This window comes from Mauremys mutica, chromosome 10 (assembly GCF_020497125.1).
Source record: "Mauremys mutica isolate MM-2020 ecotype Southern chromosome 10, ASM2049712v1, whole genome shotgun sequence".
Classification (NCBI taxonomy): Eukaryota; Metazoa; Chordata; order Testudines; family Geoemydidae; genus Mauremys; species Mauremys mutica.
In genome coordinates this window covers 41,771,485-41,787,506 of record NC_059081.1, presented here as the reverse complement: position 1 = coordinate 41,787,506, position 16,022 = coordinate 41,771,485, and the positions used below count along the sequence as shown (strand labels likewise).

General features: G+C 41.8%; 1 protein-coding gene across 2 annotated transcripts in view; it reads left to right on the top strand.

The window, feature by feature from the left end:
• Positions 1–10,232: 10,232 nt before the first annotated feature.
• Positions 10,233–16,022, top strand: part of LNPK (lunapark, ER junction formation factor) — an 83,196-nt gene continuing 77,406 nt past the window's right edge. For both annotated transcript variants that reach the window (XM_044978279.1, XM_044978278.1), the window contains exon 1: positions 10,233–10,384. In XM_044978279.1, the coding sequence (XP_044834214.1) occupies positions 10,293–10,384 (92 nt within the window). In that variant the 5' untranslated portion in view covers positions 10,233–10,292. The remainder of the gene's footprint in view (positions 10,385–16,022) is intronic.

The window sequence follows — 16,022 nt, the reverse complement described above, 5'->3', positions numbered from 1 at the left end:
ATCTTGCTTAAACTATGTAAAAATACTTAACTCCTATTATAATTAAAATCAAATCTCTTTCTATCCCTTGCTTAAATTTAAGTATTAAAAGTTTTAAAGTGTTTTCCCACAAATTACCGCAGTCCATTTATTTTGCCCACCCAATCCCACTTGCAATAAAATACATTTTACCAGGTACTGCTATATGAGAGTGGGTCCTCTGGGACCCACAGGATCCCAGTCCCACTGCATGGCTCTGTCTGCTGGTCCCACTCCAGCCTCCCAGCCTTTCTGAAAAGACCTCCCTCTAGATTGCTTCTTAGCCCCAGCCCCAGTCCCTAAGCTCAAGCTCCTTCTTTCCTTGGGGCAGGGACTCAATTGTTGCTGTGGCATGACTGTTGCCAAACATCCTAAACCGATAAATGTGTTTATTTTATGATTGATTTTCCTTTTAAACAGCTATATTTTTATTATGGTTTTGCAGCTTGTTCACTATAATGAAGTCAAACAATTTTATACTGTAAGTGGTTATATTTCATCTTTCAATAGATTGGAAGTCTTGTTTTGGATTCTACTACATAAGATACCCTTTCTAAAAATAACATAATGCTGCTTTCCTTTGGAAGAGGGATAAATAAACTTTATAGATGGGTAAGGTTGAAAGGAACCCTTGGATCATCTAGACCAAGCCCCTGTTTTAGGTCCAGTAAAAACAGTGAGAAGCTTTCAAAGTAGGGAATATGTGGGGAGAAAATGAATGTGTGGTGGAGTTGCCATCTTTTGCTGCTTGTGGAGAACCTTGGATCTGGGTTAGATTTAACTACTCACCTAGAGGTGTCAGATTATACAACAATTATAGATTCCAGCTGAAATCTCTGTTAAAACTCCAAGTGGCTGCAGTGGGAGCAGGACTGGGTCTCCTGGAGATGTCCAGTCCCACAGCTAATGTCCTTCTATGACAAGACCAGAATTACTAGTTATCATTTAAGTGGCAACAGTGTGCTCATGCTGTATAAGACCCTGAAGGAAACATGGTCCCTCCCAGATGAGCATATAATTTAAATTTAACATAATTGGCTTGACTCAGATTTGATTTAAGCTGGCTTCTGTTGACAGTGGAATGTCTGCCCAGATGAGGCTGTAGCAGCACAAGGTACACACAACACCAGGTCCTTTGCTTTGCAGACACGGTTCCAATGTCATTCCAAAAGTAAAATACTAATTGAGGTAGAGGGGTATGAACAGTGCCCCTGAAAATTTTGGGGAGCTTTCACCACTGGGCTCCTATGCATTATCAGCAAGTGAAAACTGCCCTCCCCCTTGTGGAAGCCCTGGTGATGAGTGGCAGCATGACACCTGTTGGCACAATGGAGAATAAAATCCAGTACTCCAGTTGTGGTCCAAGAAATGCAGTATACAGTAGCATGTAAGTATCAAATTGCTCTTTCATTGATTAATGTTTCATCAGATTGCCCATGTTCTGTTCTACATCAAAACTTATTCTGCTTCTGAATGAGTTAAACCTACATGGCCTTCCCTACCTGGAAAAAGAAAAGCCTAAAAGGCTCTACTTTTAAGAGATTGCTCAATTTTTTTTGGCAGCCTAATTAAACCATTAAGTAAACATCCCAGTTAGCAATGCTAAACTTCTCTTAACCAAATGGCATTTTTTCTAAGGACGTACAGGACCATATATTTATTTAGACAACAAATTATGCTGTTTAATACATACATTGCTGATGCATATATGCTTTAGGAATGTAGGGAAATGCTCCTTGTTGTAGCAGGGGAAGAACACAGTTCAACTCTTAAGTTACTGGGGAAAAATTCTTCCAAAGAAGTTGTCCTAAAGGTTACAGATAATTTTAAGTTTATTTCAAAACGTTTCTTTGTTGTAAAAAGCTTCTTTTACAACATAAATTGTTGTTTGTACAGTACTCTGAACATGGAGAGAGTTATAAGTGTGAAGTGTTATTTATAGGGCCCTACCAAATTCAGGGTCCATTTTGGTCAATTTCACAGTCATAGAATTTTAAAAATCTTAAATTTCATGATTTTAACTATTTAAATCTGAAATTTCATGGTGTTGTAATTGTAGGGGTCCTGAACGAAAAAGGAGTTGGGGGGTGTCAAGGCTAATTTCCCACTCTGGCATGTTGAGTGCAGAAAGTGGGGGTCCACAAGGATTCTAAAAATTAATACTGGCCACTCCAGGCTTGTATTAAACTCCCAAGGTTACAGCTCTTCTCTGATCTTGGATTGGTAGATGCTGCCACCACCCAAGTGCAGAATCCCTTTGAGAGCCCAGGAAGGCGCACTTGGAAATTCCTTCCTGTGGGGTACCCTCAAGCCTTATCACCCCCCTCCGGGGAAGAGCTGAGACAGAAAACAAAAGGAAATCAGCTGTTGCCACCAGCTAATTAAACTACATGTGCACAACCTCTTAAGATACAAAAATCCAATTCTGTTATTAAAAAACGTACATTTTATTAATAAAAAAAGAAAGAAAATACATCAACTACAAGGATTAAACACCAAGAATAGCTTTCCTGAGGTCCAGTTTAAAGATTATAAGCAAAACAAAAGCACCCCAGAGGATGCACAGAGGAATCCACAAGCCATAAAGGAAAAAAAAAGAGATAAACCTAATTGTGTCTTCCTCGACATTTCCTGATCTACTTATATATCTGGGGTTTCAAATGGGTAGTTTTTAGGTATGATACTGAGGATTTTTCATACCTGGCCCAAAGCTTCTTACAGCATAGCTCTGCCCTGTCTGCCTCTCCCCGGGGGGAACAACCATAGACAGACAAAAGGGGAGTCTTTGTTCAAATTTAAAAAGTTCTAGCCTTCCCATTGACTCTTTTGGCCAGGTGCCCACTCACTTCCTTTTACCTATGCAGTGAGACTTTTTAACCCTTTACAGGTAGAACAATTAGAGAACAGCTACTAAGAGGGATTTTATAGCTGCTGGCTGGGTGTCCATAAAAGGGAACTACCCCTTCCCTTCATTTATCACGGTGGTGGTCGTAAGGTTATTGTGTGTGTGGCGGGTTTGCGGTACTGCTACCTTTACTTCTGTGCTGCTGGTGGCTCTGCTTTCAGAGCTGGGCAGCTGGAGAGCAGCTGCTGGCCGGCAGCCCAGCTCTGAAGACAGAGCTACCATAAGTAGCAGTGCAGAAGTAAGGATGGCATGGTATGGTATTGCCACCCTTACTTCTATGTTGCTGCTGGTGGGACGCTACATTCAGAGCCGCTCATGGACTACCAGCCACCACTCTCTGGCCATCCAGCTCTGAAGGCAGTGCAGAAATAAGGGTGGCAATACCGCAGCCATAGGCACCGACTCCGTGGGTGCTCTGGGGCTGGAGCACCCATTAGAAAAAATAGTGGATGCTGAGCACTCACTGGCAGCCCCCCTACCAGAACCTTCTCCTGCCCACCAGTGGGCCCCACAGATCAGTGCCTCCCCCTCCCTCCCAGCACCTACCACCTGCTGTGGATCAGCTGTTTTGTGGCATGGGGGGGGGTGAGGGTGCAGCATGCTCAGGGGAAGGAACTGGGCTGGGAAGGGAAGAAACATGATGGGAATGGGGCCATGGGAGAAGAGGGGAGTGGGGGGGGGGGCCTGGCCAGAGCCAGGGGGAGTGCCCTCCTGGCAGATTAAAAACTCTGTGTTTATGACCGTGGCCCTCCTAAAATAACCTTGTAACCCCCCCGCAACTCCTTTTTGGGCCAGAACCCCCAAATTTGAGAAACACCGGTCTCCCTCATGAAATCTGTATAGGATAGGGTAAAAGCACACAAAAGACCAGATCTCACGGTCCATAACATGTTTTCATGACTGTGAATTTGATAGGGCCCTAATTATTTATGATGCAAATTGAATAACCATGCAAATACACGCTAGCATTAGGCTGGTTACACAGCATTAAGGAAGTACAGATCCAAACAATTCCTCACTGGTAAGAAGCTATATTCAGTGAGGTATTTATTTAGATATACAAAATTTAAATATTCTGTAGGGGGCAGTTTTAAATCAGATTAATTAATATTTTACTCTGGTTGGATTCAGATTATAATTCTGTATTCAGTTGTATTAGCTTCACTAGCAGTATAACACTGTTTTTTCTATTTAAAATGTAATTTCACAGAAAGACAAATCAAGACTGATAGTACACAGCATCCTCTTTGCTCTAGTGTAGAATCAACTAGCAGACATGCACTTAAAAAGTATTGCTTAATTTTGCATGTGACTCAGCTGTCCAGCTACAAGTTAATTAGATGTATAATTGTATGCCTCTGATTAGAACTTCATTGGAGAGAACTGCTTAAAAGTCAATGCCACAATATGGCCCTAGGTCCATAGTTCCCAAACATTTTAGTACTGTGGCTCCCTTCTAGATATTTTAAAACTTGGTGGCTCCCCACAAACAAATACAGTTGTTTTTTTTTTTACTTCCTCAGGACACTAGAGTCAAGAGGGACACTAGAGTTTGGAAGACTGAACAACTTTATTCAATTACATGCACTTTGTTTAATTATCTCATCTGATCTAATCCAGGGTTTTAAAACTATAGTTTGAACATATGGATTGTTTTGGTGTGTTTGGACATAGCCTAAGAGTTTGAGAAGAATGGGCCTGTTTCAAACTGCATAATTGCATTTTTGGTGGAATCGCTGATAGCACCAAATGTAAGCCATTTTCCAAGTTTAAATGATTTCTAAGTTTCCTTTTCAGAAAAATTATTGCTGAAAACCCAGACCCACAGAAATAATGGAAAGCAGCACTTTCATACTTTCCTGAGTTCTTCGTAGTCTCCTTTAACAGAAATTTAGAATTCCTGGATTGTTAGATTTGAAAACTTGGTCTTCAGCAATTCTAAGAGATTTTCTTGAGCTGAGATACTTAGAATTGGAATGGAGCTAATTGTTACCAAGAATGGCTTTAGAAACCAGTCAGTATCTACAGATTCGTATTCAACTCCAGGAAAGTATTAATTAAAATAGGAATACAATCCAGACAAATGAGTTAATATTTGGTCTCTAATAATATTATTACTTTCACTCTTGCCTTTTAAAAAAGTTTGAAAACATCTTGGTAACCCTCTTTCAATGTGGCATCTCCAAAGATAAATCTTCTTGAATCTCTTGATTTTCTCTATCATATCTAGTATATTTTTATTCCAACCTTGAAGCATTACATTCAGTGCATTCAATTTTCCAGATATGTCCACCAGGTAAGCTATCATCATCAAAAAGTTTAATTATATATGTAATCTGCAAGGTCTATTATCAGATGGTGGAAAATTCTGATTTTGTCTCAATTCAAAAACAATTAAAATTTCCCATGTGACACCCACCTGACTTTACTCTGAAACAGAAGCTATGTGGTCAGAGCCCATCTCTTTGCATAGCATACTAAAACAATGTGTGTTCAGTACCTGGAATTTTATAAAATTAACAATTTTAATAACTTTGAGGGCCTTTTGTACTTCAGGTTACAACTTTAATGCTGAAGCTTGGCACTGAATCATGCAGTGTGTCCAAATTGCTGCTTGTGCCACTTTCTTTACTCATACTGCAACCTCCTTAGTCGTCATTGCTGCAGCCCCACAGTGTACAGCCCTGCCACAATCACAGCCCAGTTAAGTTTCATCCAATATGAATTTATTGAGGATCTTGAACATTTCCTCGTTGTTTGGGTTGGGATTTCTTTACAAAATAAAAGTTCTTCAACTGTTGTATCTGTTTGTACAAACCTTATGTAACACAAACACTGAGTCATATTGGCTATGACTGTGGATTTATCAAGCTGCAGTGCAAAATATTGACTCTTCTTCATGTGTTCTATTAACTGGTCCTGAACATTTTACACAAGGTCATCAACACATCGATGGATGGTATTATTTGACATATGAATGGTTTTCAGTGCCATGGCTGCTTGTTTACCCATCATAATTCTACATGTGTATTGCTGTTAGAAGTGGAAGGGTCTCATAAAAAACATTTTGGCTGCAGAATTCCAAAGAACCTGTAAACATACTACCTTCACTTTGTGTGTACATTTATATCGGGGATGTGATATACAAACCCATACTAGGCTAGGCAAAAAGAGGTTAATGGCCTGTTCTGGAGATAAACTTAAATCAGCTCCACCATCACAATCCTTTGCCAGAAATGTCAAGCCAGGAGGGAGTGCACGGCAGCTGCAGGTAGTATCAGGAAGGAATGGGCTGGAGGGCAGAACATACTGCTCTAGAAGAAGCTTAGTCAGCAGATCTGGAGCCTACAGCAAGCTGGTGAGATGAGAGGCCTCCCTGGGGAAGGGAAGGCTTAGTCAATGGAATGTTAGACTACTCTCAAGGAACTGACCAGAGCTCACTGAGGAAAAAGGAAAGCCTAGATACAGCCTAGGCTGTTTTTACTTCTGGGCTTGATCCCATCCCATATCCATCTTGGTCAACAGTTCTTTGTGGACTGTTTCACTAGTTTTGAGTTGAGGCATGTCCTATTCATGGGCCCCAACTGTAGTCAGTTGGTACTCTACTGATGTGACACCCATGTATGAGCAATAAGATTAGCTCTGAACACCCTTTGAGGCTGAAAGAAAGAGTTCCCTAGTGTCAGCAGCGAAGGAAAATGACTGGCAGAAGATCAGACCCAGCATCCCTATTTTAATCTCCAGAGTGAGCTCTTATATTGTGTTGACTAAATAAACATCAGCAAGACAAACAACCAGCTCCTTGCCTAAAAGGCTTGAACTCCTCCAGTTCATTAATGCTATTGCATTTTTGAGCCATCCCCAAACTGAAATGTATACATATATCAAACTGCACCACTGTATAGTTACCATTAACTTAACTGTACAGGTTTCAGATGGAGATCTAAAAACGCTCTACAAATGACCTAGAGTAGTTTTTCTATATATGAAAGCATGACAACTTTAAAGTCCAATATTTCAGCTGATTCCTGGGTTAGAGCTTCAGGAATCCTTAGGAAAGCACTGTCCACTGGTGCCATGAAAGCATCCTCTTATGGCACCTGTTTGGAGCCAAGGTTATTAAATGATTGTATAGCTTCAACTCCTCAATTCTTTCTGCTAAATCATACAGCAGTCTATTTCGGAGACATCTTGTGTTGTCCCTGCGGTCTGTGACTGATATCTGCTAGAGAATTCTTTTTTGACAACTAGATGTAGGGCAATGGGATATACTCAGTGAACCACATATCTGAGAATAGCTGAGAACAAGCACCTCCTTATCCATTGATGTAAGAAATAAGCATTTGAATCACACAACTCTTGATCAGTGGTGGAAGAGATTTCTTAGATTATCTTGTATGTATATCACATCACCACATCAGATAGGAATACAGAAAAAAAGAGATTAATATCAGTACACCAAGTTTCCAAAAACAGAAGGCTGTGGGGATTTTTGGAGGAATGCTTGAAAGTGTTCCCATATCCTTTACATCTACAGAATTGCCACTTACCAGTGTTGTAGCGGCATTAATTTTAAATAAGACCGAGGCGTCAAGTTTATGAAGTATGGATTAAAGTATTAGAAAACCCAGTTTGATAGTGATAGATTCAAGGAGCTCAATGTATTTAGCTTAACAAGAAGGTTAAGGGGTGAATTGATCACAGTTTATAAGTACCTTAACTAGGGAACAAATATTTGATAGTGGGCTCTTCAGTCTAGCAGACAAAGGTATAACAAGATCCAATGGCTGGAAGCTGAAGCTAGACAAATTCAGACTAGAACTAGGGCATGAATATTTAACAGTGAAGGTAACTAACCATTGGAACAATTTAAAAACTGTCATGGAGGATTCTCCATCACTGGAATTTTAAAATCAAGACAGGATGATTTTGTAAAGAGACACAGTCTAATTCAAAGGGAATTATTCTGGGAATTTTTTATGGCCTGTGTTATGCAGGAGGCCAGATCAGGTGATCGCAATAATCCTGCATCCGGCCTTGGAATCCATGGCCCCATCAACCTCAGGTAGAATCGTAGAGTCCTCTAGTCATTTTCTCAGAAAAAAGATAGATTGATTGGAAGGCAGCATAGAGTGGAATAGGATTGCATAGCCAAACTGACTGGCAGATCCATAGTGATTCTACTCCATGCCCCAAGGAAACATCCACCATACTCCAGGATCAAACAGTTCACAAAGAAAGAAGAAGAAGGGTGGAAAGTAGATGTTAAAACATGCTCTGGATTGTTGGGCATAAAATCAAAGCAGACCTATTTTGATGTGCTTCCCACTACCCTGTTAACAAGGTTGCTGTTTTAGATGATGCAGATGGAAACCAGTACAAGTAGGATAATACCCTGGTACTGGAAGGACTTCTTCCTCTGACAAAGTTGGAGGAGTTTCAGAGACTATCATTCTTCCCGAGCATCTTGGCTCTGAAGAGATGCTACCCCTCTGAATTGGAGATTCTTTTCATGAGCCTGAACTAACAACTGAAATAACTGACCCCATTGCCCAATATTTTGGAAGCATTGTAAGTGGCTTGTAAGACAACTAGGTACTACACATCCTATAGCCACCTGCTCCTTTGATGCCATTTTCTGTTCCTCTGGAAAGTGATAAAATTAGAATATCACCAGCTCCCAAAGCTGCAATTGGTATCTAACCATAACTGATTTGTAGTTGGCAGAATGCTTGAGAAATAGTACTCCCTCTCCAAAAGGTCACCCTATTTGTGATCCTCATCTGCCGAGTAAGCACAGCTCATATTACTTTTTCATCCTTTCATTAGCTGCTGCCATTTCCAGTGAACCAGGAGTGGGAAGAGACTGGAATCCCTGCCATAGCAACTGATATAGCAGTGAAAAAGCAAATCCCAGAGTCCAGGTCCCAACCCCAAGAATACTCTGCCTCTAGCCCTGGGACAATTAGGGGCTATTACCAAAATTATCTTAAATGTTTCAGCAGCTGTGAGGGAGAGAGGTGGTTTCTTGGGTAAGTCGGTACTAAAGGACATAGGGATTTCTGGCTCAAAATCAATTACTAGAATTACAACCACAAGAAAATGCCACCTCTGAAAAGCATCTATTATACTTGCCAACAATTAGTGCACATACATATTGCACTAGTCAAAGCTTCTGCATTTTTCATGAATAGCTCCCAATTAGAGACAGAGTAACAATTCACTCCAGAGATATATTAGCAACTCCTTAACAATACTTGCACTAATACAATTTACATCTTCAAAGTTTTGTGCAAGCATTAGATGTTAGTTGACTTCCTCTCTCCATGTGCTGGTCATTTTTCACATTGATTGCTGTGAGCTTCTCCTCTCTGGCCTCACTGCATCTCCGTCCACGCTGGTCAAGTCTGTTAAAAATGCTGCTTCTGAAGTCATCTCCCTCTCCTCCCATGTCACTCCCCCCTCCATCACCAGATCAAATTCAAGCTTCAGTCTCACCTAAAAGGCTTTACCTAAAAAGTTCCTATTTACATCTCTGCTGTGCACTTCTCCTTTTCTTCCCCTTGTTCTTCTCATTCATCTCTTTCCTGACCTTTTCTCTCTCTCTCTCTCTCTCTCTATATATATGTTCCTATCTCTCTCATTGGCCCCATACCTACAACGTTCCCCATGTCCTTGCACTCTACAAACCTTTGCTCCCCCTGCATGACCTCAGCTAGCTATTCCTCCTTCTTAATTTTGCTCTGTCACAACCCCCTCAATATGCCTCTCCTGAATTATCCTGTCTCTTTTCTTCTTCTTCAGACGTGCTCTCTGGCCTCAAACGTATCTGTCCGGGAAGTGCAGGTGCAGAGCGCTTTACAGCTGTTTCATTAGGTGGGTGGGGCAGGGCGGGGAAGTCTGCGCTGCTGCTGTCAAGATGTGAGCGCCGACAGAGCCACCCACCAAGGTGCACTGCATTTACTCCCAGGCAAAGGCCTGGAAACACGTGCATCCCGCGGCGCCCAGACGCGACGCGTGGACCCTGCCTCCCTTAGCTAACAAGCAGCGCCCCGAACTCCTTAGACACTCGCGCACGCTCAGAAAAGCGGGAGCGAACGAGAAACACCTCAACGCCCCCTGGCCGGCCCCTTTCCGAGGCCAGGGGAGTGCGGGAGCCCCGGGCTTGCAGCGACAGAGCCGCCGCCTCCCCGCGCCGGGTGACCCCCCCGCTCTCCCATCCTCCGCCCGGCCCCTGCCGGGGGCTCGAGGCTCCCGCGCCGCCACGACGGCCGTTGGCGCAACAGCAGCGGCGCTCCCCTCTCACGTGATCCGGGCTCGAGGGGGAGGGGGGGAGCGGCGATTGGCTGCGCGCGGCGCGCGGTGTTTGATGGGAGAGCAGCTGGGCGGTCTGCGGCCCCGTCAGCGGTGGCGGGAGGCTGCGGAGGCGACAGCAGGATGCGCGGCGCAGGCCCGCGGCAGGTACGGGGGTGCCCAGCGTGTCCCGGGGCTCTGCGCCGCCCGGCTGGGGGCGGTTCCGCTGGCGGCCCGGGTGCCCGGTGCTGGGGGGCTGGGTGCCCTCCCTGGCCCGGCCCTCGTTCCTGGCCGCTCTGCCCCGCGGAGGGGGCGGCGCTCAGCTCAGCAGCTGGAGCTTCCCCCGCAACCGGCTTGACAGGCGGCCCCTCTCCCTGGCGCGCAGCCTTGCGCCCTGCAAGAGCTGGGCAAGGGGGGCGGGTCTCGCCGCGTTCAGGGGAACTAGTGCAGCGCCCAGCGCACCGGGTGTGGGGGGAGACTGGGGGAGGAGGACAGGAGAGTTACAGCTTGTCACAGCAGCTTGTTCTCCATGCGCCCGCACACGAGAATTGTGCCGTTGGGGGTGGCCCCGGGAAAGCCTCCATGGTTTTATTCCTGCTTCTGTAAAGTACGGAGCAGGCGGCACAGTGTTATGGGACCATGTTTCATAAGTGATTTGCAGACAAAAGGTAGTTGCGAGTAGCTTACATTAGTTTCCAGTACAGCTATCTCAGTACAGGTAGCCTCCCTGCAGCGTTGGTGTCTCTTGGCTAGTCTGTTTTCATGGGCAGCTGTAGAAAAATAGACTGAAAAAAGGTGCTTAACCAAACCACTCATTAATTCATCATCATAGAATCATAGACTAAGGTCAGAAGGGACCATTATAATAATCTAGTCTGACCTCCTGCACAATGCAGGCCACAGAATCTCACCCATCCACTCCTGTATAAAACCTGTGTCTGAGCCATTGAAGTCCTCAAATGGTTTAAAGACTTAAAAGTGCAGAGAACCTTCTAGCAAGTGACCCGTGCCTCACGCTGCAGAGGAAGGCAAAAAACTCCCAGGGCTTCTGCCAATCTGCCGTGGAGGAAAATTCCTTCTTGACCCCAAATATAGTGATCAGCTAAATCCTGAGCATGTGGGCAAGACTCACCAGCCAGACACCCAGGAAAGAATTCTCTGTAGTAACTCAGATCCCACCGCATCTAACATCCCATCACAAGCCATTGGGCATATTTACAGCTAGTAGTCAAATATGAATTAATTGCCAAAATTAGGCTATCCTGTTATACCATCCCCTCCATAAACTTATCAAGCTTAGTCTTGAAGCCAGATATATCTTTTGCCCCCACTACTTCCCTTGGAAGGCTGTTCCAGAACTTCACTCCTCTGATGGTTAGAAACCTTCATCTAATTTAAGTCTAAACTTCCTGATAACCAGTTTATATCCATTTGTTCTTGTGTCCACATTGGTACTGAGCTTAAATAATTCCTCTCCCTCCCTGATATTTATTCCTCTGATATATTTATGGAGAGCAATCATCTCTCTCCTTAGCCTTCTTTTGGTTAGGCTAAATAAGCCAAGCTCGTTGAGTCTCCTTTCATATGACAGGTTTTCCATTCCTTGTATCATCCTAGTAGCCCTTCTCTGAACCTGTTCCAGTTTGAATTCATGCTTCTTAAATATGGGAGACCAGAACTGCACCCAGTATTCCAGATGAGGTCTCACCAGTGCCTTGTATAACAATACTAACACCTCCTTATCTCTACTGGAAATACCTCACCTGATGCAACCCAAGACCGCATTAGCTTTTTTTCACAGCCATATCACATTGCGGCTCATAGTCATCCTGTGATCAACCAATACTCCGAGGTCCTTCTCCTGTTACTTCCAACTGATGCCTTCCCAGCTTATAACAGTAGTTCTTGTTATTAATCCCTAAATGCATGACCTTGCACTTTTCACTATTAAATTTCATCCTATTACTATTACTCCAGTTTACAAGGTCATCCAGATCTTCCTGTATGATATCCCGGTCCTTCTCTGTATTGGCAATACCTCCCAGCTTTGTGTCATCCACAGACTTTATTAGCACATTCCCACTTTTTGTGCCAAGGTCAGTAATAAAAAGATTAAATAAGATTGGTCCCAAAACTGATCCCTGAGGAACTCCACTAGTAACCTCCCTCCAGCCTGACAATTCACCTTATATCAAATGCCTAGTCTACTAAGGACCATTTTGCTAACCAGAGTGACCATGGTTGATGGTGTTGCACCAGACAGCAGATCTGTCTCAATATTGTGAATCCAGTAAACTCCTTAATTAATCTCTTTGAAGTCCAGTTTGATCCTAAATCTGTTTTTAAAATAAGGTTTTACAAAACTTAACACCATCAGATATTTCCAATGACATTTAAAAAACTAATCAATAGAAAGATTTTTAGCAGATGTTCCTTGCAACCCAAACACTGGAACATATTCTAATCTATAAGAACCTGAAATTTGAGGGGGAAAAAACAACTAAAATTAACTTCAGGAGTCTGTTTTCATTGCTCAAACTGAGATGCAAAACCAGGCAGCCGTAATGGTGGAAAAACAGATTTGATTTTAAGAATTTGTTTAGTAATCTAAGGTTTTTTGCAACATAGGTAAAGAAACTTTAAAAAATGTTAACATTATATTCTCAAAGGTCTATACATTCTCAAGCTTGGATTGTTTCAGGTTGTTTCACACCTAATTGTCTTTTCTGCAGGGTTGGCTTTCTTGAATTAAAAACTTATGATGATACTGGCCAAAAATGCGTGTCTAAAACTTAGATTCCTAAATCGACATAATATGATTTAAGAACACAATTTAGGCACCACATTTGAACACGTTGTCAACTGTTTTTATGCAATCTTGACTGTTTTTATAGTACCTGAAGATTATTTTTTAAAAAAGCTGGAATAAATACCAAATCATATTCTGTGATTCTAATTACAAAGCATATTGGGACTTTTTAGTCAAGGCTATGAGGGTTATATTTTGTTAGTTAATGGTGACTTTACAAGATTTTATTTGGATTTAGAGAATGGAATCAACTCAGAATGGGCTTCCACTTTTTTCATTTGTGGTTGTTGCATTGGCAATGAATTGTCAAGAGAAAGCATCAATGAATTATGGGCAAAAATGGTTTTCTGGTGAAAATTGCAAACAAAACTGTATATGTCTACTATTGAAGGGGGAAAGAAAATCCTTGCAATCATCTAATAGAATCTCTTGCATACAGTTTTTTATAAACTCTCAATAGTCATCCCTTTGTATATTATCTGAATTGAGGTGACTTTAAATCTTGAGAATATTTTGCATAAGTGTTTCAGGTTGCAAAATTAAAGGATCTGAACTTGATTTTTGAGATCACCTGCATTTTACAAAACACGTATTTATTATAGCAGAGTGGAGAAACCTGAACTGAAAATAGAGGTCTTTCTATATCACTTTTTTATACCATTTTTTCTCGGAGGGCTGTTGGAGGGTCTGACGCTTTTGTCATCTTTGCTTTAAGGTTAGCGTTCTATTAGAGTTATAAAGTAAGACAAGCAGCAAAGAATCCTGTGGCACCTTATAGACTAACAGACGTTTTGCAGCATGAGCTTTCGTGGGTGAATACCCACTTCTTCAGATGCAAGTGGTGGAAATTTCCTGGGGCAGGTATATATAAGCAAGCAAGAAGCTCTAGCTTGCTTCTTGCTTGCTTATATATACCTGCCCCAGGAAATTTCCACCACTTGCATCTGAAGAAGTGGGTATTCACCCACGAAAGCTCATGCTGCAAAACGTCTGTTAGTCTATAAGGTGCCACAGGATTCTTTGCTGCTTCTACAGAACCAGACTAACACGGCTACCCCTCTGAAAGTAAGACAAAATGCTCATATTTCAGTCTTTCCTGAAGAAAGCACTCTGTGTAAGTGCACAATTCTCAAAACAAATTTAGCAGAACACCAGATTAAGCATGCGGATATTCTTCTGATTTTTGCTATTAGTTTTTCCTACAGTTGTTTTATATGGGTGGGACTTCCTGCTCAGTAATTGACTGGTCAGCTTCCCTTTTAAAAAAAAAAAAAAAAAAAAAAAAAAGGAAGCTTAACCGGAAACTTTCCCTTCTGCCTCATTCAGCCTTTTAATTTTCCCAACCATTCAGTTTTCACATAGATTTTCTTGATTACTATAAAGAAACTAGCTTCCGTACATTAATCTGGTTGAAGGGATACTGTCAACATATTTTATCTCTCAATTTCAGAATTTACTGTAAAATGTTTCCACATAACTTTTATCTTAAATGATAAGGTTATTGCGTTGCAGCATTGGGGTAGCAAATACTGCACATGATAACACGGTTGCATTTTCAGTAATATGTGATGATGATTATGGAAGTAGGTTCTTTCACAGCACTGACCATCACTTGGAGTGAAAAGAGGAAGTCTACTCATGCTGGTGGAGACAGAGGAGGAAATAAGCTGTAACTTGCTATTGGCCAGGGCATGAGAAGGAAGCAGGTCTAGGGAAGGGGAAGTTTTGTCATGGTGGATATTAGAATGTTAATGGTGTATGTGTGAAGTAGAGTGAGCAAGACCCTTGGATATTGTATTTATGGAGGAGCTGGAGGAAATCTGTCCTATGGTTGTTTGTGAAAGAGCTGCAGAAGAAAGACATGAGGGAAGAAGAGTGGTACTGGAAGGGCTGGCAGATAATGTACTTCATGTGCAAACCAAAACAATGGGGAATGCTTAATCTTTCAAATATAATATATGGCATATAAATAAAGAGTGGTAAATTTACTTGCTTCCCTAATTTAGCTGTTCATATCAGATATAATTCCTTTAAAAGTGTCTGATTTTTCAGAACAGTACATGTAAAGCAAGTCACAGTTCTAGTCCATATGAACATGTGTCCATACCCGCATTTTGGCAAGCCTGCTTTCTTTCTTGGATATTTGCCAAATAAGTTTCAAAATACACAAATGATACTAATAATGCTAAGTTAAATATATACTAAGATTGTCTGTGTCTTTTTAAAGAATGCAAACTTTCTGGTGAGTAATTAGACACATTGTAGCTTAGCCCTTCTTATATGATTTTGCAACAAAAACAGCATCTCTTTTTAGAAGTGTTCAAGAGCAAAGTGTCTACCCAGAATGGTCAAATATATAATACATATTTGGCATACACAGCCATGTATGTGACTGCCAAGTAGATGTTATATAAACTTCAATGCTAAAAAAAGTTTTTTGTTAAAAACAAATATATTATTCTTTCATTGTGGACTCTGTAGTAGTAGTGGCTATCCACAGGGTAAATCTAAGGGACCCAGAAAGTAATTGTGCTTTTCCTTGTCTGCAGCTCACCCCTCTTGATTAGTCATTTGGCAGCAGCAAAGTTGATCTGTCCATCTGTTCTTTGCATTAATTTGGCAGTAGTTCAAATACTGATTTTCTTAGCATCTTCAGGGATTGTTTTCAGAAACATAAGACTTAACTGCATTCTCATAGTTCTGGCTTCGATGGAAATTTTTGGTTTTCTTAAATGGTGAAGAGGTACTTAGCCACAGCAGTATTAGCTGTAGTGAGTGCTATGTGTACTGTGTTGTTACCTTGTTCTGACAACCTCTTAAACTTTTTGAGAAGAAATCTGGATCTGCATGAAGTTTCTGTATCTTGGCCAAAGATAATTAGTAATAGTAATTTAATACCTCTGCTAAAATGAAGGAATATTTCTCTTAGAGATAGTGTCATTTCAATTTCCTGACTTCAAAACACTTGGTACAAACCCTTGTTTTGGGGTTTGGATT